The sequence below is a fragment of the Bombyx mori genome, chromosome 15 (genome assembly GCF_030269925.1).
Source record: "Bombyx mori chromosome 15, ASM3026992v2".
Lineage (NCBI taxonomy): Eukaryota > Metazoa > Arthropoda > Insecta > Lepidoptera > Bombycidae > Bombyx > Bombyx mori.
This window is the reverse complement of record NC_085121.1, coordinates 12,839,204-12,861,795: the sequence shown is the minus strand read 5'-3', so window position 1 is coordinate 12,861,795 and position 22,592 is coordinate 12,839,204. Positions and strand designations below refer to the sequence as shown.

General features: G+C 38.0%; 3 protein-coding genes across 8 annotated transcripts; 1 reads left to right on the top strand and 2 right to left on the bottom strand.

Annotated features, from left to right (window-relative positions):
* Nucleotides 1–1,758: 1,758 nt before the first annotated feature.
* LOC101741655 (uncharacterized) lies at nt 1,759–12,321 on the bottom strand. Of its 6 annotated transcripts, none has more exons than XM_062672692.1 (12): nt 12,054–12,318; nt 11,757–11,964; nt 11,528–11,654; nt 10,352–11,097; nt 9,454–9,806; nt 8,988–9,101; nt 8,341–8,908; nt 7,350–7,377; nt 6,296–6,364; nt 6,046–6,134; nt 5,927–5,966; nt 1,759–5,627 (listed from the first exon to the last, which is right to left on the bottom strand). In XM_062672692.1, exons 1-12 carry the CDS (start codon nt 12,120–12,122, stop codon nt 1,826–1,828), a joined length of 6,213 nt encoding a protein of 2,070 aa, XP_062528676.1. In that variant the 5' UTR covers nt 12,123–12,318; the 3' UTR covers nt 1,759–1,825. The 6 variants fall into 6 exon arrangements, with proteins under 6 accessions (XP_062528676.1, XP_037871870.1, XP_037871871.1 ...); XM_038015942.2 differs by having other exon boundaries at nt 10,580–11,097; nt 12,054–12,317; XM_038015943.2 differs by lacking the exon at nt 6,296–6,364 and having other exon boundaries at nt 10,580–11,097; nt 12,054–12,321.
* A 1,567-nt stretch (nt 12,322–13,888) lies between these two features.
* LOC105842946 (uncharacterized) lies at nt 13,889–14,650 on the top strand. Its single transcript, XM_012697325.1, has 2 exons — nt 13,889–13,999; nt 14,162–14,650. The coding sequence occupies exons 1-2, from the start codon at nt 13,889–13,891 to the stop codon at nt 14,648–14,650; spliced, it is 600 nt and encodes a 199-aa protein (XP_012552779.1).
* A 1,890-nt stretch (nt 14,651–16,540) lies between these two features.
* On the bottom strand, nt 16,541–20,999 carry LOC119629612 (uncharacterized). Its single transcript, XM_038016084.2, has 2 exons — nt 20,430–20,999; nt 16,541–18,273 (listed from the first exon to the last, which is right to left on the bottom strand). The coding sequence occupies exons 1-2, from the start codon at nt 20,496–20,498 to the stop codon at nt 16,996–16,998; spliced, it is 1,347 nt and encodes a 448-aa protein (XP_037872012.1). The 5' UTR covers nt 20,499–20,999; the 3' UTR covers nt 16,541–16,995.
* Between the last annotated feature and the right edge of the window lie 1,593 nt (nt 21,000–22,592).

Sequence of the window (22,592 nt, the reverse complement as noted above, 5' to 3'; positions counted from 1 at the left end):
GACTGAATGTCGTTAAATTAAAGAAAAAATATTGCAAGCTTCAAATTAAAATTGGTCGATACAGTTAAAAATACAAAATCATGCTTACTAAGGCCGCAAAGAAAATCCTAGATTAACCCCTTTTCCCTTAATCTACGGTACCTATCTAAAGAAGTAGAAAGGTTTTAGGCGGCCTGTCCACCGGAACGGAGCGAGGCAGCAGAGCAGAGAAACGCGAGAAATATTAACCAATAAGCCCAATAAGATTGCATAAAATCATTGTGCAATCTTATGATTTTGATTTTGTGCAATCTGATTGGTTAATATTTCAAAATCATTTTGCAATCTTATGATTTTGATTTTGTGCAATCTTATTGGTTAATATTTCTCCGTTTCTCCGCTCCGCTGCCTCGCTCCACTCCAGTGGACAGGGAGCCTAAGGTACAGAGAGTAAAGTGACAACTTGAAAGCCGACATGAAGATTGTACTACACTACACTGGGTACTAGGTAGGTAGTGCCACAAGAATAGTACATAAATGCACACAAAAAAACAAATATAGTAACAAAGCAACTCCAGAGAATATGCCCTATACTTGTCTACAACTATATCTACAGCCAAGTACAGTCAAAACCGTTTACTACGACATCGTTTAGAACAACATGCCGGTTATAATAACCTAGAACTAAGGTCCCGGCTGAATGCTATATGACCGCCTTATTAAAAACATTGCTTTATACGACATTGCTTATAACGACATACCTCATAAAACGACCACATTTAACTAATATTTCGGAGAATTAGATCTGTTAGAACGTCCGGGTAAGCTGTATTGTAAACAATTTGAATAGGTATCCACATTTGTCTTCAATGGCTATTAAAATCAGGAAAGGAAACAATAGGATTTAGTTTAGTGTAGGGTTTTCTAATTCTTAGAAACAAAACACGTGCATGCGGTTGAGTCAAAGCCCGCTTCTTCATATCTCTTCAGTTAGTTTGTTACTTATCTAAACACAAGACGCACCAAAACTTTGTGGAGTTATTCGGGAAACTTTCAAAATGTCGCAAAGAAAAAGAAAACAAATTAATATTCAAACAAAGACTTAGCAAAGGAATATGGAGTATCACACTCGACAATTTCAACCATTTGGAAGGAGCGATGACGATACGTTAATTAAAATCCAACGTGAATTACTAAATATCTATGCACAACAGAAGTATTCCAAACAGCCCAAAATGGCTGATTTTATGCTCACAGAAAATAATATGCATTGAAGTTGAATAAATATATTTTTCCAACTAGCGACCCGCCCTCGCTTCGTTTCGGAAACATTAAAACACATATGAAACCAAAAAAAAAAATTAAAAAAAAAAATAAAAAAGTAGCCTATGTTCATCAGGAACAATGTCGGCTTCTAATGGAAAAAGAATTTTTCAAATCGGTCCAGTAGTTTCGGAGCCTATTCGAAACAAACAAACAAAAAAAATCTTTCCTCTTTATAATATTAGTATAGATATAGATAATTCCCTATCGATTTGTTTGTACTTGCACGATACACATTAAGCATCACCGGTTGTTACGACTATCGGTTATTGCGACTGAATATGAGCAGTCCCTTCGATGTCGTTATAACAGATTTTGACTGTATATACATGTAAATATTGTATTCATGAAATGAATGTGCTCATTTTGTATAGCATGAGCTCATTTTTAATTTTCAGTTGGATAGTTAATAAAAATGTATTGCTAAAATGTATTGAAAATCTTTATAGAACATAATTCATCAAAAATAAAATATATTTGCACAAATTACATGGATACAGAAAATAAATATGTAATACAACAATTAATCACTTTTATTACTATCCGATGAACTCATCTTCGTCTTCAAACTTAGTTTTGGAATTAGTAAGTCGTCCTTTTCTGATGCGGAATGATTTTTCATGGAATTCGATGTGCCTTTTACCGAAGACAGGTCGTCGGCATTACTAAATAGGCCGTTGGACAAGTTTGAAGTTGAACTAGATTGGTATGTCATCGACTTGTAAACTTGTACAGGGGTTGATGTACGTGCTCGGTTGTTTCCACTCGGAATGCTGTCCATCGAAGGCTGTTCACGGGTATTGTCAGAATCATGTTTCATACCTTCAGGGATTTTAGTGTCAAACAACGATACAAATTCTTCTGAATCATCTTTGTAAGTCTTATTGGTAAAAGTTATTTTCTTGGCTAGTTCATTTTTCAAAAAGTCTTTCACGGTAATTGAATTTATTAAAGATGTCTGTTGCTCGACGTTCGAGGTTTCTGGTACAACACATTTTTGTTTCGTGTTTTTTGACGAATTTAAAATGGACGACACCGAATCAGTCACTAACGCTGGTATTTCGTGGTTATTAAAACTCTTTATTTTGAATTGAGATAAACTAGAACTGGACGTATTACTTGATGATGAAAGAGCCAACCTTTCTTTTGTCTTTTTTAAAGTAGAAGACGCCCAGCCCATTCCTAAATTTTTAAACGCTTTCTCTAAATCTGGATTTGATGAAACGCTTAATGAATCTGATGTTTCGGCCGCATTTTCTTTAGTGTTAAACATAACGCTTGACTTCTTTTTATCCTTTCTAGTTTTTGACAATGCTAAAACAGACATCGTAGATTCAGATGATATCGAAGTGGAATTAATGTTCGAAACTGTATCATATTTGAATGGTTCACTTATAACGTTCCTTTTGAGCAATTCAGCTATAACATCTGGTAAACTGCCATCAGAGTGAAGAGAACTAATTTCATCAGTAACTATTTCTTTAGCAATTTCACTACCAAAATCGCTATGTAAAATATTACATTGCTTGGCATGTTCTTGAAATGTTATGAATGGCTTTAACATAATCTCATTGAACTGTTTTAAATCCATCATCTGTACTTTAGAGACGTCTGACAATTCATTGTTGCGGGGCAATTTAATTTTATGATTAGGAACTTCCAAATTACTTTTTAATAAATCAGGATCTACCAATGTTTCTCTATTTTGGGAACTGCTTAAAGTTTCATGTTTAGACTCTACTTTTTCTGCATTTCCTGAACTGACAGGAATCTCGCTCTTGTTGTTCGATTGGTTTTTTAATTTGAGACTCATGGGTGAGTCAACTTCTAAAACTGTTGATAATTCATGAGGAATTATATGATCGTTGCCATGTTTCAAATGAATCCTCGAAAGCGCAGGAGGTGGTTTCGCTCTTGTTTTGATATTTACCTCCAAGCTGGATAGTAAATGTGAATCAAAATTTACAGGCAACTTTACAACTGGCGATACCGAAAGATGCGTGTCACCTGAGTCAAAGGAAGTTGGTGGCGGTTTTGGAATATCATTTAAAAACGGGATATATTCAGTTGAACTTATAGTTGTATCTTTAGATGATACAGATTTTGTTCCTAAGAAGACTTGGTTATTCTGTAATTCATTATCTTCGTCAGATTGTGTGTACGGTGGAGATTTACTATTTATCATTTTTTCATTTCTGTGTTCTGAACCAGAAGTGTTATCTGAGGATGAGATTTGGCTGTAAACCAGTGACTTATTTTTCCTTACTTCCTCTAACACTTTAGCCAAGTTTGATAGACGTTTAGTACATTTTTCAGTTAGGTCTGCAATCTTCTCCATATTTTGAAGTTTATCGACAGCTAATTTTACGTATTTCAAATCTTCGTTAACAGTTTGAGTTCCAGTGGTCATCGGAATTTCACATTTGTTTTGTTTAGATTCGTCAAGCACCCAATCACAAGGCCGCGTATTAAATCCGGATTGATCTGTTATAGGCATATTATTTTTAATCTTGTTCTGTTGACCCTGTAGTTTTACGTTAGTAGATAAAGAGACTTTATTATTTCTTTTCTCCTCTTTATTATTTTTGTTCGTTTCTACACATCGCAGATTTGAATGACTTGGTTTGAATACAGAACCACCAGTTTCTATTTTTCTTGTAATTTGTGATGCTTTGCTGCTAGGTTTATCTTTGTTTGATGTCTCCGTATCGTCTTTCATAGAAGATGTAGAGGAGCTAATAGCAAGTTTTTCCACAGACACCTGTGTTACTCGTGTTGCCTTGGGCTTCAAATTCTTTGAAACGTTAAAAGATTTCACCTTGTGTACTATTTTCTTTCGACACAGTCTTGGCTTTTGTTTCAATGGACTCTTCTGAAAATCTCCCATGATACATTCATTTGGTGGTGGAAAATTCTTATTTTCATTCAAAATTTTTTGTTTTACTATATGTTTTATTTGTTCTAAAGATATCTGAGTTTCCGCGCTCTTAGTTCGGTTGATATTTTTAGGCTCATTGACGATGGAGCTTCCTGGTGTAGCTACAGAACTGCAATCTTGATTGACTACCTCAACAGCTTTTAATCCTTCCCTATTTAAAGTCAACAATTTGCTTACGTAACTTTTTATTACGGGGTTTAAGTTGGTTTGAACAAATGTAGGCCTGTCTTTATATTTCAAGTTATATACAGATTGCAACGGCTTTTTAGTTACATTATCTGTATTATGTCTGTTAAGACATTTTTTAGAGTTTCCAGAAACTTGATTCTCGTTTTTATTGAATTTTGTTGACGATGTGTTTTTCTTTGCACATTTTTTGTGCCTATGTGAGCTGAGGCAGCTAGACGTATTCGAAGGAGTATGTTTAGATTTAGTACAATCCTTATAACATACAGAATCTCTGGATTTCCGTGACATTCTTTTATTGGGAATCTGTATACATCTTTTACAGCTGCAACTGTATTCTTCGTTATAATGATGTTGATCGTAATGTTCAAGTTTTTCCCGACTTTGAACACGAGACGACTCATAGAATTGTTCTTTGTGTTTACAATGTCCACGTTTCAGACATCTGGGTAGGATTAATTCAGGTGGACTCATGTAAGCGGTAGACGTGGACGAACTCATATGAAAAAATACTGGTCTATTATTCGGAGAGCCGAAGCTTGTTTGAGTATACGTCGAGGTTCCTGGTCGGGGCCCAGGGTCTGTTTTCGGCGCATTACTTGGCATCACATAAGACAATTTAAAAGAAGTTTCTACGCCTTTATCACAAAGCGAAGCTTTAGGTGAATCAGCCTGATTCGAGGCGATGTCGTTTTGTCCTGCTTCAGTAACTGTATCCGGAGGAAGAACTGGGAAAACGTCGTCTTTATTTACATTAATCTCTGAAGCTTTTGTCACTGCGTCAGACTTATCCATATTGGAATGTTGGACAGCACTTACTTCCCTCTCAGACTGGGCGTTATCTTCTGCGACTGCCTCTGGTTCAAGATGTATCTCCTTCGTATTTTGTTTTACTTCCGTTGACTCTGTTTTTTCTTCAAGTTTGTTCTCGTCGTATTTCTTTCTCAACTGTATGACCACTTCATAATTATCGTTTTTTAGAAATCCTGAAGCTCCAATGTAAAATTTCCCTGCTTCGTGGCCACCGGTTTCTATGAGTTTGATAAATCCAGAATCTGGAGTGGTATTATTTGCCGCATTGGTTGCTGATTTGAAGGATGTAGTGGACGTCGCTGCTGATGGTAGTGGCGGGGGAGGACTAACATGTCTGGTCCTTGACTTAGAGCACGCACATTTACAAGCCACGCATAGATTTGATGTTCTGTTGACCAAAAATTATATGAAATATATTAAATTATAATTTTATTATACTATATGGGGTTACGGCCTACCTTGTGCTAAGTATATACCAGAGCTCGTGGAGATGATGTCGAAATCTCAATTACATTGTTTAATGGCTTTCCCGATCTATAAACTGAATTGTATGACTACTTTGCGCCGAAACAGGCAGGACAGTGGTACTAGTATAGACTTACTGCTTCTAACTACTTTTAACATAAACCCTTACTACCAGTATAATTTAAATAATAGGATAGTCTAATTCAATATATATGCACCCACCTGTTTGATGAATCACTGATATCCCAATGATTAGCAGCTCCTGCAAAGACAGAGTAATAATGTATTGAAATTTTGGAAAAAATATTATTTCTTTGCTTAGGGCGTACTAAAAATTATACCTTCCATGTCTTTCGATTTTTTGCTACATTGGCAAACTTTACTTCCTTCTGGTTTGTGTGAAGCATTCTGATTGGTCTTTTGAGGATTCCTATGAAAAATACAAACGAATATTAAATTTATATTGCTCACCTTAACATTACCAAATTTTTATTTCATTTAAATGAATATGACACGCCATATAAGCTAGATACTAGATGAATAGTGAACACTAAAAACTATGGTTTATTCGGAAGCAAAACGATTAGTTACCACCAGCAATTTTGTTCGGTGCTGTGCCACAATTCGACATTTGTGTTAAAACATTTTTCTATAAATAGCCTGAAGTATAAGAAACTTGTTTTATTAAATTAATTACATTAACATAATAAGAGTAAAGTAAATGTAGGAACAGTAGGGAACTTAAATTTGTATTTGATATATTATGCCAAATGATTGAGCAGAAGAAATTGTTACCTCAAGTTCAACAGCCAAAACAATGGCATTTGGACGAACAAACAAGACAGCATAATTTAATTAAAATTGATAATTTTACGCCTGACAATTCTTGGCTGAGTTATCAACGCATTATAATACTACGCTGATTTAGCGAAGTTTTAAGCTCGACAGATCCTTCGGACACGTTATACTGTATGTAAGGTAAGAGTTCCGAATCAGAAACGGTAATACATAAGGCACACAGAAATTTCTGAACTCCCGGCCGCGCCATAAATGAGCGCCGAATTAAGCATAACTACAGTTTTAGGCTATGTTGAGTTTCTCTGAAAGATAGAATCCGGAGCGAAGTGATTCGTCAGAGAACCAAAGTTATCGATATACCACAGCGGATTAGCAGGCTGGAGTAGCAATAGACTAGACGTATTAGCTGGAGAACCGATAACCATTGGGGTAAATGTGTTCTTGAGTGGAGACCACAAATTGACAAACGTAGCGCCCTCAAGTTTGGTGGGGAGACGATCTATGCAGGGTGGCTGGCAAGAAAGAGCTGGATGAGAAAAGCCGAGGATCGTGCTCAGTGGCCTGCAATTGGAGAGGCCTATGTCTACTATAGGCTGATGATATGATATATAGTCTTAAATCATGTTTTTTTTTTGTTATCATCATTTACTTCATTTTCTAATTCAAATATCGATCTAGTTAATTAGACTTTCAATGTCGCCAATAATAATTATCGATATACCCAGATTGACATGTTTTTTTGTTTCTTCATACTAATATGTAGTTTGCTTTTACTGGCTTTCTTCAAACACATCTGGTTGCTTTAATTGCAGATAAAAAAGAAAACAAAAAAAGTTTGCTCACATACCCTTTATCGTTTACTGGTTCGTATACACCTGAAAATAATAATAAAAATTAAATGGAAATTTTCGATTTAGGTACTTTAATTTTGCAATGACATGCAAATGGAATGACGCTTTAATTAGCTATTCGGCTTGATTGCGCTTGTAATATTCTTATGCGACGCCGATCTTAATAAACAGAACACCCGATCCTGTGGATCGAATGGTAAACAGTCGACGTTGCCCTAAACACGTCATTACGGATCCTTCCGATCCATTAACGGTGCTTTAAGGTACCTCAAGCACCGGTCGCCGTCCTCGCCGAACCCGTCGCTTCCAACGAAGGACTCGACGAGTAAATTAACCCAGACACAGCCCGCTGAGTTTCTCGCCGGATCTTCTCAGTAGGTCGCGTTTCCCATCCGGTGGTAGATTCTACGAAGACACTGCTCTTGCAAGGGCCAGTGTTAGCAACACCTCCGGATAAGCACTTATTATTATCAGAATGTCAGTCAATCGTCTCGACCGGCCAACAACGCAGGTGTGACATTCCCTAACTACTGCTACAGCTTCCACCATGTTTGCAGCAATAGTCTCCTTCAGTCAGTTTTCCTACTCAACCTAAGCCCCTATCTATATTACTAGTGGTAGTTTTTTTTCCTATCTAAGCTGATAGCCTTGAGAGGCTATTTCAGCGTAACCTTAACTAGTAGGTGAGCTGACGGGGCTCAAACCTGACAACGTAGCTAACACGAACCCTAGCAAGAGCCGTGCTTTGCAGAATCTACACCACAAAGCATTCACACAATTTGATAGTGGCCAGTATACGGATACAGACTTCTGTTTTATGTCCCGAAGTGGACAGAAGCCTTCATATTTGTTTCTACGTGCTTCCATAAAAATTTAATATCTACAGAGTATGAGCTCTACTGACCTCGTTAATAAAAAGCCATTGTTCAAGAACAACATTGTAAGTAAGAGACATTAAGTTATACTAGTACTAAAAATGAAATATACCTTCATCTACATGTTCTGCTGAATCTTTTTCTTCAGGTTCATCGGTTGTACTTGGTACAGGTTTTTTACTACAAACATTCGATCCTAAAGATTGTTTGATTTCAGTCAATAGCTTATTATTCTTCTTGCAATTTTTGTTTTTTCTAGAATCCAAAATTTTATAAATAATAATCCTATCTGCCTCAGAAATTTCACTCTCGTTTTGCACGTTCGTTTTTTTTGGCTGAATCCTGATGTTTTCAGATGAACTGACATTCGATGTAACTGAGGAAGTCTCGCTGGTGTCGCTAACATCATTATCAACTATCAAACCTTCAATTCTTCTAGTGGCTTGATTTTCTTTACTAATATCCTTAGTAGGCGGAGTGTGTTTGTGTCGTGATCTGTACTCATGATAGCTGTCTACTTTGCTAAACTTCACTGTGTTCCCAACTTTTCCTTCTCTAACAGATGTTGGGATCGTATGAATAGCAAGGTTATTGTCACTCTCGGGCACTGGCATCCAAGAATATTGAAAGTCACCACTTTCAAAGTTGTTGATTGGTGATTTTGAGTTCCTTCGTCCATTCTGTGTAGAAAATAAATATTGGATTTCTTTGTTTAATTTTTATGGCTATTTAAAAAAAAAAAGAATAAATGCAACTTACTGTTTTTTTATGTCTGCTACATTCCCTTTGTATTTTTCTGAATTCACATTGCATCTTGTGCTGTCGTCTCTCCTGCTGCAGCTGCTGACGATTCTCGTCCATATAGGAGCTCCTCTACAAATACGTTGACACAGTTAGGCAAGTTAATCATTATAATTAAGACTCCAAAAAGGGAAACTGATAGGTCTTCACCAGTGAAGTTGCCTCATTACAATACTGGCCATTTGAAATGTAATTTATGTATAGCTCACCATAAATATTCAACGAATTAAAGGGGATAGTGGAAGCTGACGGTACTCAATCTACCACTGAGTTAGCAGTAGCTTTCAATACTAGCATCAAAACAATATTAATTCATTTGCCTCAAATTAGCTAATCAATATGGTACACCTTGCGTTGCTTAACAGATATATTAAGCATATTTGTAACAGTATATTTTTTGTTGAGCTTGATACTTATTACTTACGGTTGGTTGATTCATGTCTTTTGGTAGTGATTTCAAAAAATTCATGGTATCTTTATATTCTTTCTCCACAGATTCCTTTGTCATTGCTACTCTGTTTCTTATATTCTTAATTCTTGTTTGTTCTTTGTTCTCTCTACTTTTCGAATTATCAACATTTGATTCTCTCATCGCTTTAACATATGCATCTTCCTCAGTCTCACGATCCCTTGTTACATACTGTTCATCATTATTAACAATAGGTATACTTCTGGCATCTCGTGTGGAATGATCATACATGGTTATAAATTTTTTCCCAGTAGAACCACTGGCTGGTGCACTAGTTCTTAATAACCTTTCATTGCTTAAATTTTTACCTAAAATGTGTATAAATACATATCATACTATAAATGTTTCTTGAGTATGCAACAAACATGCTACATAATAAATATCATTTAAATAGATTATTAATATGTTTACACTAAAAGACAGCATTGTAACAGTGGTTACGTGTGGCTCTTTACAAGCATAATTCATGAACTGCTATTTGGGATTAAGAATATGCACTATAGTAGTTCTTACACTAAGGTTTTTTTTCCTACCTAATAGCTGGTAGCCTAAGGGACTATTCCAGCTACTCACAGACTGATATGTGAGTTCAGGGCCCCAATCTTACAGAGTATGATAACACTGGTCTCTGAATCTACCACGAGATTGAAATCACAACCCACTGAGAAGACCCAGTTAGAAACTCAGTGGTTTAAGAGCGATAATATACTTGTGTACAGTGGTAGTATTGTGAAGTATATTCATGAGTACTCATAGTAAACAGCTTGTTGTATTGATATTGATAATTAGTACCAGTAACTATAATAAAAAAAAAAAACTATATTTAACTACAGTAAATTTGATAAATGCTCACTATTTCCATGATACACAGTCGATTTTTTTATAGGACTCTTTTTACTGAGAGAAAGATTAGAACATGGCTCTTGATAAGATTTTCTTTTTGTAACTTCATTCAAAATTTTATTATTGATATTTGTTTTATGCATTAAAACTTGCTGATAACAAAGTTGACATTTTTGAGATTCCCAAGATGGAACAGGAATTACTTGTTCATCAAGTACATGACACACATAACTTGTACCTTCAGTTCTTGATGATCTTGTACGTAGAATAGTTTCCTTCACACCAACTAAATCACCGCATTGACTTTTGTTTAAACTGCTAATATGATCGGTTTCTCTCAAACGCATAGCTCTATTCCTCAAAAATTCTGAAACTATATTTACAGATTCCTTAACTGAAACTCTTTCTTCATTGACGACACTTCCACGAAGACTCAACGGCATACCCTCACTCAATGCAAAGAGATCTAACCTCTTGCTATTGTCAGATTTCTGTGGCATATTATTATTAAGTTCAGTGGGAGTGTCTTTATCGTCCATCAAAGTTAATGTTGGAATGTTGTGTTCTAATTCAGTTGATGGTTCTTCCATTTCCCATTGAGTGGCAATATCATTTCTGCTTGGTTTCTCTTGTTCCTGAGCTACTGGCTGTGCATCTTTAGACGGTTCTTCCATTTCAGTACTTTGAAGATGTGTCTCTGAAGGTTTCTTTGACGCTTTAATAGTTTTATCTCTGCTTAGTTCATTAGCTACCTCGCTATAAATAAAATTACAAATTTAGAAAACTTTGGATTTGATAATTTTACAATATAATAGTCAATTTTAAAATATATAAATTTTATATTTTCTGTAGTTATTACACTATTAGTTTGTTCCATAATCTGTTTTACAAGTCATTGCGCGTTGACAACTGATTGTAAGACATGTAAATCTGGATGCTTCCATACCAGCATACTGGTAATGAGTGAGCATCCATTCAGATTTAAAGGTTAGGCAGCCCTTATTCTAATGTAATGAGAGCTTCAACCTCATGTCTCAAGTTTATTTATGATATTCACATTCACTGTGGTGTTCTTCAGCTTCTAGTAACTACTTAGTACCATGTAAAAAAATAAGTATTTGAAAATTTCTACACTATTAAGTATGCAATTTAAAAATGAATATTATTCCTATTTAAGTAACTGTACCGGGCTTGTAATTTTCTGTCTAATATTCTTTTTTGTTCATCTAACTTTTCCTGTTTTGCTCTTCTTAATTTTGAGGCTGCTTCCCTCGCACGTACTTTTGTTAGATCTAGTTTCTTTGGAACCACATCTAAAAACAGATTTTTTTATTTTATACTTATGAAAGGCTTTAATCAAATGATCTTAATTAAAATTCGGTTATAATTTAATTCTATCATAACAATAAAACTACCAGGTCGATCTTCTAAGGCACTCCTATGACTAGATCCTACATTTTCTATTCCTTTTGAGTACAACACCTCTAATTGTTTGACTAGTTCTCCTTGTTTCATTAAATATTCCCTTTGTTTGAAAACGTCGAAGTCTGACGCCTGTTTCAACTTTTCAAGTTTAGCACGCTGTCTTATTTTCTTAGCAATATCTTTTGATTGCTCACGTACCTAAAAATATTAGTTGACGAAAATTACTTAATAAAATGTTTTTTTTGTAAATTGTCTATGTCGTAAAGTACATTAAAATTTAAAATCACCTGTTGAAGTCTAAGCTTTCTCCGTCGTTGAAATTCATTTGTTTTCAAATTTTCTGTTTGAGATGTCATCTTGGCGTTTGAAAAAGGAATTAGTTTGAGAATTTTCTTCTGATACTAATAACCACGCAAATGATCACAAAATATGTACGGTATAAAATAAGTTTTGGCGCAGGTAAATAAACAATTAAAAACGGTCAAAACTTAAAACTTCAAATTGAATCAAAGAGGAACTGACAATTGACATTTATGATGTTCTGACAGCATCAGCTAATCAAAGTCAAACAAAATGGCGTGTCGGCCATTTTTGATTCTTGGAATAGGGATGCAACATCCTTCGTAAAAAAAATCTAAAGTAGAATTCGTTAATTTTAACTATCAATCTTCGGTATTTAAAACATCGTGGTAAATGAACGCTATATCGATTTTTTCGAAGTTGTCATCAATATTTAAATTTATATTGTGAAGATACGTTAAACAATAATACACATAATATATCGAACAAATATGAATTTTTAACAGAAATGAAGTAAGTAGATTTATTAATAAAACATACATAATATATTTTAAAAAGTTGTCGTGGCCTAAAGGATAAGATGTCCGGTGCATTTGAATCTAGCGATGCAACGGCGTTCGAATCCGCAGGCGGGTACCAATTTTTCTAATGAAATACGTAGGTACTTAACAAATGTTCACGATTGGCTTCCATGGTGAAGGAATAACATCATAATTATAATAAAAATCAAACCCGCAACATTACAATTTACGTAATTACTAGTGGTAGGGCCTCTTGTGAGTCCGCACGGGTAGGTATGGGCTCCAGTAACCACTTAACAACCAGGTGGGCTGTGAGCTCGTCCACCCATCTAAGCAATAATAAAAATAGTATATTTCATTTATGTACTACGTTTATTTCTTTAAAATAAAATTTCGAATAAACATGAAGTCCTCGAGCCCAGTAAGTGGGTTCTTTAATGAGTGATTGTGGAGCTACAGCAGCTTTACGAATAACTCAAGTCTTAAAGCCTCAAAAACTTTAAAAATACGAAAATTCAATTTGGGGGTCGATGAGATCTAAAAATCGACTCTCATTAATTAATACTAGTTCTTATTTGAAAGTTAACTCCGCCGATTCCGGTCCCAAGCCCGGATGAGAAAGGAGGAGGCTTGATAAGGAGGAAAACAACCCAATCATAAAAGAAAACAACGCCGAAAATCGGGCGGCGGTCAATTAACCCGATCCCTCTGACACCTGTTGGAGTGGCTCACTGAGACCATGAGGACTTAAACAACCTCTACAATTCTGCAGTGGAAAGATCTGGGTACCCACCACTAAGTATTTACCCAAGAAAACTCCCTCAATGAATAGTACGATTTACAGACCTAGTTTGTTGAGCGATCCGGCTAACCCCCGGCGCGCTCGGTAACTGGGCCGAACGGTGTTAAATTAGCTACCGAAGCCGCTTCTGGGGCGGGACACCAGGCTCTAGACAGTGGACATATTACTGATGCCACGAAAAGTAAAGTCTCAATCAGAGAGCTCAGACGCATAGCTACCTGGAACGTCCGTAGATTGGGGAAAGTTAGATATAGTGGAGAAAGAAGCAGAGTCGCACAATATAGCCTTACTTGGTGTGACGGAGACTCACAAAAGAGGACAAGGTCATTACAGGACCTCCAATGGGAACACCTTGTATTTTTCCGGGCCCGCTAATTCCAGTACAAATGGAGTCGGCATCCTGCTATCTCGCCAGCTGAATAACCATGTAATGGCCTAAAATCCAGTCTCAGACAGGATCATATCACTGAAGCTTAACACGTATCCCTGTACCTTAAACATGGTCGTTGTTTACTCCCCTACTTCAACATCAGAAGAAGCCACATGTGACGAATTTTACTCGAACTTGGAAGGAGTTCTCTCTGAAATACCGAACCGGGAGATCACAATGGTGATTGGGGACTAGGACGCGAAAATAGGCAGCACAATAGACGACGACCATCTAAGAAACACAGTTGGTAAATACGGGCATGGTACCAGAAATGATAGAGGAACCAGACTTCTTGAGTCTTGCATAGACAAGAAACTCACGATAATGAACACGTGTTTCCAGCATCACCCGAGACGGCTTTACGCATGGATATCTCCTGACGACCGCTGCCGTAACCAGATTGACTATATACTGATTAGTAGTCGCTGGAGATCATCAATAACAAACGTGAAAACCTTCCCGGGAGCTGATTGTGGATCCGACCATAGTTTGTTGGTTGCTAAGTTTGCCCTGCGCCTCAAAGCAATAAAGAAAAAGTGCCTCAAACCTATGTGTATGCTAACGCCCGCAGAACAAAAGCAGGTCCAATGTCCACTTGACGAAGCGATTGTTCAGACATCTCCATTAGCAAACTTGGACTCGGACGAACAGTGGAGACACCTAAAGGACCAGATCAATGAGACATTCGAAAAGGTTAGCAACAAGCACCCTCTTAAACCCTGCCCTAAACAGACCTGGATGTCAGATAAGACCTTGAAACTCATACAGGATAGGAAGGAGCTTAGAAGCCGTGGGTTATCAGATCCAGCAGACAGAGTAAAGTACTCCTAGTTTTCTAGAATGATCCAAAGACAATGTCGGCATGATGAAAACAACTTTATTGAGTGCATCTGTCAAGAAGTAGAGCAGCATGCGTTCAGATCGCAAAGCTCGGACCTCTTCAAAAAGTTAAAACTGCTGACAAAACAGTTCAAACCCAAATCATGGCTGGTAGAAGATGAAGATGGTACGCCTTTGCAACAAGCGGGTTTTGTAAAGGGCAAAGGAACTCGTGAGCAAATTCTAAGAATTCGCCAATTGATCGAAAAGGTCTACGAGTTCAACACACCCACCATCTTTTGCTTTATCGACTACAGTAAAACCTTTGATTGTGTTGTGTGGTCGGACCTATGGAAGGTACTTAGGGAACTGGGAGTACCTCTACACCTCGTTGCCCTCATCTCCTCTCTATACCTGGACAATCAAGGAATGGTAAAGGTCGAGAACTGCACATCAGAGCTTTTTTGTTTCGGTAAGGGGGTAATACAGAGATGCATCCTGTCCCCTATTCTCTTTAACGCCTATGGAGAGTACATAATCAGGCGAGCATGTGAAGGTTGGGAGGGCGGAGTCACAATAGGTGGCACTAAAATAACCAACGCACGTTACGCAGATGACTTGCTGCAAGTGAAATCGAGATGGTGAAACCCTTGCTCGGATTGAGAACATCAGTTGCGTAAGATATGGAGAGACCGTAACATCACGCGAGAAACTAAAACTAAATTGGTGAGTTCGCTAGTTTTCTCCATATTCAGTTATGGCGCGGAGACCTGGACAATGAAGAAGGCCGACAGAGACCGAATAGACGTCTTTGAAATGTGGTGCTGGAGAAAAATGCTACAGATTCCATGGACCGCCTTTCGCACCAACGTGTCTATTCTGAGATAGCTTCATATCAAAACCAGACTTTCCACTATAAATGCCTTCGTAGGGTGCTGGAATTCTTCGGACATATTGCTCGTAAAGAGGGTCACAATCTAGAACAGCTGATGGTGACAGGAATGGTAAATGGCAAACGGCCCAGAGAACGCAGTCCCATGAGATGATCGGAACAAATATGATCTTCTCTAAAAATCAACTTCCACAATGCCCTTCATGAAGCTAAGGATCGCAGCAGATGGAGGGAAATCGTACGGGAGAAATTGATGCAGCGGGGGAGTCACGACCCTCAGTAATGAGGAAAACGACGCGCGGAGGAGGATTTGAAAGTATGAAGATAGTGTATATTTTGTATTACGTGCGTAAGTCACCAATTTATTGAATGACTGATATTTGTATTTACTTTAAAAAAAGAATGTACTTTAAAAATTCCAACAACAACAACCTTGGAATACGCTCGGGCAGTATTCGACGAATCCCACCCCTCTCCCATGCCCACTCTGGGAATCATTCATTTATTAAGACTGCTTTATAGCGGTGAACGTCAAACAACAAAGTTCATGTTAAAAGTTAATTATTGATATTTATTTAATACATAGTTCAACCAATATAACTGAGGACTTAGTTACTATCCCAAATTACCTATTATTTTTGGGATTTTGGTTTATAAACCAATACAGATGTTAGATATCGCTTGTGATATAATTTACATACAATAAATGGAATTTGTCGTCATTAATTTCACGGATTTGAACACCAAACACGTGTTCGAACAAATGTGGCTTCGTATAATCTGAAATGCTTAACTTAAAGCTTAATTTAAAATCTAAATATATTTTTTATTTAATGGATAGACGTGAACGTGAATGTGTGAGTGGTCGCCGTCGGGCATGGTCATCAGCAATGCCATGGACAAAACCAAACTGCTGCGTAATACTTTTCTCTATTTACTTAAGCGTTAAAATTTATGGATATTTCGATTCCGGGATCTATCTACATACAAACATTGTTCAAACAAAGAAAAAAAGTCAAATAAATATTTATTTCAAATAACAGTACAGTTATGGTATATACCAAACATTTCAGCAGTACAAGATACTTTACGTAGAGGTTCTCAAGGTTTCTGCACGTTTCTACTTTAAAGCTCTTATGTTATGATTCGAAGAAGGGTGATATACTTATTAATCAATCATCTAAATTAAGAATGGCTTTTATGCTTTTTGTTTATGGACTACTTTCAAAAAATAATACTGGATGTGAATTACCAGTTTAAAGATTTTTGTCGTTTACATTACGTTTACATTACATAACGGAAGAAATAAGTCCAGAATTTCATTGACAATATAGGCAAAACATTTTGACAGTATATTTACAAATTGTGCCACAAAAGTTTTTAATAAGTTGACTGGCCAAGAAACGCCTGACTCTCTTACTGATTTGCTTATAAGTTGCTTAATTTGATTTTTCCAGATTGAATTCTAGTTACTACTAACGGTATCGAGAATGGAATCACCTACTCCAACTCCTACTCCAAGCCCTACACCAAGTCCAGCTCCAACTCCTGCCCCCACTTCAGTTCCTGCTCCAACTCCCGCTCCAACTCCAGCTCCAACTCCAGCTCCAACTCCTGCACCGACGTCAACTCCCACTCCAACTCCTGCTCCAACTCCTGCTCCAACACCAGCTCCAACACCAGCTCCAACTCCTGCTCCAACTCCTGCCCCAATTCCTGCCCCAACTTCTGCCCCAACTCCTGCCCCAACTCCTGCCCCAACTCCTGCACCAACTCCTGCACCAACTCCTGCTCCAACTCCTGCTCCAACTCCTGCTCCAACTTCTTTACCATGTTCTTTACCAACTTCTTTACTATGTTCTTTACCAACTTCTTTACCAACTTCTGCACCTGTTCCAATTCCTGCTCCAAGGCCTGCCCCAAGGCCCGCACCAACTCCGGCTCCAAGGCCTGCTCCAAGGCCTGCACCAAGGCCCGCTCCAACTCCAGCCCCAACTCCTAATCCTGCTCCAATATCCACTCCTGCTCCAACTCCAACGCCAACTCCAGCTCCAACTCCAGCACCAACTCCTGTGCCACCACCCGATCCACCACCGGTTCCACCTCCTCCCTTGCTACCTCCACCTCCTGATCCAGCTCCACCTCCAGATCCACCGCCAACTCCTATTCCAGTTCCAGTTCCGCTCCCACCCCCAAGGCCTCCTCCAGCTCCACTTCCTAGTCCACTGCCAGCTCCACCTCCTAGTCCTCCACCAACTCCGACCCCCAGGCCCACTCCAGCTCCAACCCCCAAGCCCCCCCCAGGTCCACCCCCAACGCCACCGCCACCACCAGTTCCGAGACCTCCCCCAACTCCCCCTCCCAGCCCTGCTCCAACTCCAGCTCCTAATCCCAGTCCAAGACCTGCTCCAACTCCACCTCCTAGTCCCACTCCAATCCCAGGTCCTATTCCCCCAATACCACCACAATCGTATCCAGAACAGTATCCAATGTTTCCTCTGCAATTTTGAGTAGCCGTATAAATAAGCGCATTCACTAGTTTTATTATAATTTCTTCACTGAGTCCACCGTTAGCTGGGCCATCGTCAAGCGACTTTAGAATTTGTAACAGAGCACCCAGTTCCTCGATAGCTGAGCGGCACGACTCATATTCACATTGTACTGGTGCAGCAACCGTTGTTGTGGTCGCAGTGGGCACGTAAGCATATGTGCGAACTCGTCCCATATATTGCGCTTGTGATACCTGTCGGAAAAGCATTCTAATGAATTGTCTCAATCTAATCTATATATATATATATATACTAGTGGTCGCTCGGTAGTCGAAATTCGACTATAATTTAATTGAAATTATAAGTTTGTACACTATTATGATTCTATTTTCAAATACGATTACTTCTATAATCACAAATTTCGCCAAGACTACACTATAGAAAAATATTAATAAAGACAAACAATATTTTATCTATTCTCAATTTGACCCACTGAAGTACCTATATTAGACCACAGACGTCAAGAACAAAAGGTTGACAATAAATAAATAGTATGCATGCGTGTGTGCGTCAAATGTGTGTAATGTTTTCTTAGTTGATTTAATGTATTTTTAATCCACAATTTAAAAAAAAAATATTAGCATTGTGCACTTCTTCTCTATATTCTCTATAAGTGTGGAAAATTTCATACTCCTCCGTCCGCGCAATTTTCGTAAAAAGGGATATAGTCCCCGGCACGTAGCTTGGCAAGAGTCGCTAGATGCGCAGAAGTCGTTTTTTAGGTCTCTTTGGTTGTCAAGCGGGACGCGGGGAAAGACGTAGCACCGTTCCGAGCGCGCGATTGGTGAGTAAGTCGACCCTCCCCCCGCACCGCGTCCACGTTCCGTTCGCTTCCGGTTACACATGCGCCTACTAAAGTTGTAGGAACCCTTTGTTTATATTGAGTTTTTGTTACGAGTTGTTATTATTGTTTTAAATTTAGTTTTTGTTACGAGTGTTATTGTTTTAAGTATGTTTGCAATGCTAGGACCAAATACCAATGACCATATAGTAGATTCAGTCACTGAGCGTTGTATTATTTACGCCAGTGACGACCGCGACTCTTCGTTATGTCGACGATGAGGAGCCAACTCCTTCCACCAGCTCAGGTGCTACCATAAATTTAATCCAAGGGGTAGCACTATTAGAAAATGATAGTGAAGACGGCGACACATAATTTTTAATATTAAGTATATTTTTTTAAATAAACTTCTTAACTTTTAATTGTATTTTATTTATAACATCTAATACACTTCACAAATTCCTCTATTTTCTTTAACTTTCTTCTAACACAGGCTTAAAAATAAATTAAGGCAAATAAAAAATTTTAGAAAATTAAATTATATTATATGCGGGCAATAAAAGTAACAATTTTTTTGTTGCAATGTACACTATGCGCGACATTACCCCCACTACACCAAAACCTTGCCAACTTACGTGCCGCTTACTATACAAAGTTTTTGCTTCACGTATTAATATATCTATATATATAAAAATGAATTGCTGTTCGTTAAGTCTCGCTAAAACTCGAGAATGGCTGGACCGATTTGGCTAATTTTGGTCTTGAATTATTTGCGGAAGTCCAGAGAAGGTTTATAAGGTAGATAAATATGAAAATGCTCGGAATTAAATAAAAATAACAATTTTATTTTCCCTTTGATGTGTCCTCCGTCGGACGGATTCCTTTTGTTTGTTTTATGTTTATTTTATTGCAAAGTTTAGGTCTTTTATTTATCGATTGAGGCACTACGAAGTCTGCCGGGTCAGCTAGTTATCAATAAAAAACTAGGCTTAAGCCTTGGCTTCACTCGCATTTAAAATAAAACCATAATGTATTCGGCAAATATTAATTACCTATTAATATTACCTATTACAATTATTATTTTAAACAGATTTTTTTTAAATTAATTCAATTTTCATCTGTTCGGGTGTGTACGGGTCCGTAATTGTGTTTTGATAGTGCGACACCTTAAATTTAATAAAGTTCAATCCCTTATAAAAAAAAATATAACTCGTACTGCTATTGTGTGACTAAATAAAAAATTAACTAAAGTCCCTAACTCTAATTCTGAAAACATAAAAGTTTTTGAACTAGTCTACTTAATATTTAAAGAATTTTTTCAATTCAATAAATTTCGTTCAGTAGGTATATCAAATTTTCATTGCAAAAAAATGTATGTAAAAAAAAACAACTATTTGATTAAATTATCAACTCCAACAAGCTTTTTTGTTATTGCTCTTGTAGGCAGACGAGCATACAGCCCACCTAATGGTCAGTGGTTACCGTCGCCCATGGACTTCAGCAATGCCAGGAGCAGAGCCAAGCCGCTGCTTAAAAAGTATAAGGTTTTGCGAGAAGTATCATACTCACCCCGAATATCCAAGATATCACAAGTAAATACGTATGCGCAGGCACAGCCATATTATTCAAACTGAGCATAGCACTTTTTCATCATTTATATAGATTTCGGTTATTGCGCAGTATCATTGTTCAATTCCTACGTCACGTACACATATATATATGTTTGTTTCGTAAATAGATTAATTGGTGGCTCAAGGCATCCTACTGATAGTTATGTTGCATTAACAGAAATAGTCACGTAAAAACGTTGATAAGGTCGCAAATGCTCAAGACCTAGTTTGTAACCTTCACAAAAATGTGTTATTCATTGGATGTAATCAAATTTAAAGGTACTAATGTAGGCACGAAAAATTTTAGACCGATAAACAAAGATATACATTAATTTAGTCGAATACGTCAAACTTCACAAAAGACACCCTATAACAACAAATGCAGTTTATAGCCACTGCTGCTTAAAGTTTAATATCTACCCCTCACCAAAGAGATACCTGAAAGATTATTGTGTGAAAACGACTACTCGGCAATTCTCTCAATCTACAATTCGTTTATGACAAAGTTGAATCGAATTGAAGGAAGAAATCAATATCAATAGATACTAAACAAACTTAACACAACACTGAAGTGCTTCCGCGCTAGAGTACCTACATTTAGGTATTGTTTTTTTTACTTGAGTAAATTTTTTAAAAACAAACAAACCAAAGACTTTCGACTGACTTCAGCTTTTAAATTAGCACAGCATTGAGATACTAATTATGGTACAATGGTTTAAGATTCTGAGAGTTAATTTTATCTTTTAAAAAGACTTTGACGTCAACATTTATTTACACGACGAATAATTTCACTATAAACATAGGTTTTTTTTTTTTGGTCAGGAGGAAATCGCCGGACTTCCGCCCTTTTCTGGGGATACTGGGCGGGGTATGTCAGAGTCGAACTGACTAAAACCTCCTGTCGCTCAACAACCAACGTCTAAACCTCGCATGAGACAGAACTCATGACAAGGCAAAGGGGGGAAAGTGAAGCGTTTAGTGCGGAGCACGTCTCTCCCATCACCCTTCTCCTCGAGATGCCGGATCGGCGGTCGTCGGCGCCACGACCACCAGCCCTCTCGGTCGGCAGGCTAGCTGAAGTCCGCCTAGATGGCGCTGGTTAGAGTGTGCTACCCTACGGAATACCCCGCTGGGCCAGAAACAGCGTGGGTCGAGGATAGCCGGCCTTCCATCACGGGTGAGGGGGACCCGAAACACTTAGAGGGCTTGGGCGAGACCCGCCTCCCTGGCTCCCGCTCGGCGGCGGCGGGATTGTGCGTCTCTCACGCGCCCCGCCGCCTCCTTCTGCGAGATGGTACACTCGCAGAAGTCGAGCATCGTCTTCCACGACTCGTCGTCGCCGAGCATCGATGCCACAACACTCGGCAACAACAAGTCGTTTCCTATTTCTACAATTACGAGTTACGAGTTCCGTTGCGGTAGCAATGGCGCATAAACGACTAACAATATTATTGACGTGTATGGTGTGACTACTACAAACAAACGCAAGACTCGTTTATCGGTTTGAAATCATCCGACATAAAATTTTGATCTAAAAAATGAACCCCGCGGTCGCTCGGAAACTAAAGTCAACAAAAACTAATTAAAGGCGATTACGGAAGCTGACGATACTCAAACTTTTTTTCATTTTTTTTTGTTTAGATGGGTTGACGAGCTCACAGCCCACCTGGTGTTAAGTGGTTACTGGAGTCCATAGACATCTACAGCATAAATGCACCACTCACCTTGAAATATAAGTTCTAAGGTCTCAGTATAGTTACAATGACTGCCCCACCCTTCAAACCGTGTGTAATGCGTTTCGCATTACTGCTTCACTGCAGGAATAGGCGTGGTGGTGGTACCTACCCGCGCGGACTCACAAGAGGTCCTACCACCAGTAAGAGTCGAGTGCCACGCATTCACTCTCTCTCTCTCTCTCTCTTTCTCTCTCTGTCTCTTTCTATTCCATGGTAACGTTAAACGTATGCGTTTATAACGCAACCTTGTTGGCTTGTTGGAAGTCGCATATTAAAAGTTTCACTTCAAAAAAATCTCGACCAACTTGATTTATTATATTTTTGGATAATTAAAAACTAGGCAATCCTTCGCAATACAATCTAAGTCTAGTACTTATATTATTGAA

Bases quoted from the DNA above. Each gene is read 5' to 3' on its own strand.
- LOC101741655 (XM_062672692.1), bottom strand. From the start codon at position 12,122: ATGACATCTCAAACAGAAAATTTGAAAACAAATGAATTTCAACGACGG. The intron at 11,655-11,756 runs GTAGTTTTATTG...ATCTGTTTTTAG, and splicing joins TGCCTTAGAAGATCGACCTG to ATGTGGTTCCAAAGAAACTA. The intron at 6,135-6,295 runs GTAACTAATCGT...TATTTTTCATAG, and splicing joins ACCGAACAAAATTGCTGGTG to GAATCCTCAAAAGACCAATC.
- LOC105842946 (XM_012697325.1), top strand. From the start codon at position 13,889: ATGGTCGTTGTTTACTCCCCTACTTCAACATCAGAAGAAGCCACATGT. The intron at 14,000-14,161 runs GTGATTGGGGAC...ACGTGTTTCCAG, and splicing joins CGAACCGGGAGATCACAATG to CATCACCCGAGACGGCTTTA.
- LOC119629612 (XM_038016084.2), bottom strand. From the start codon at position 20,498: ATGCTCAGTTTGAATAATATGGCTGTGCCTGCGCATACGTATTTACTT. The intron at 18,274-20,429 runs GTGAGTATGATA...CTTTTCCGACAG, and splicing joins TGATATCTTGGATATTCGGG to GTATCACAAGCGCAATATAT.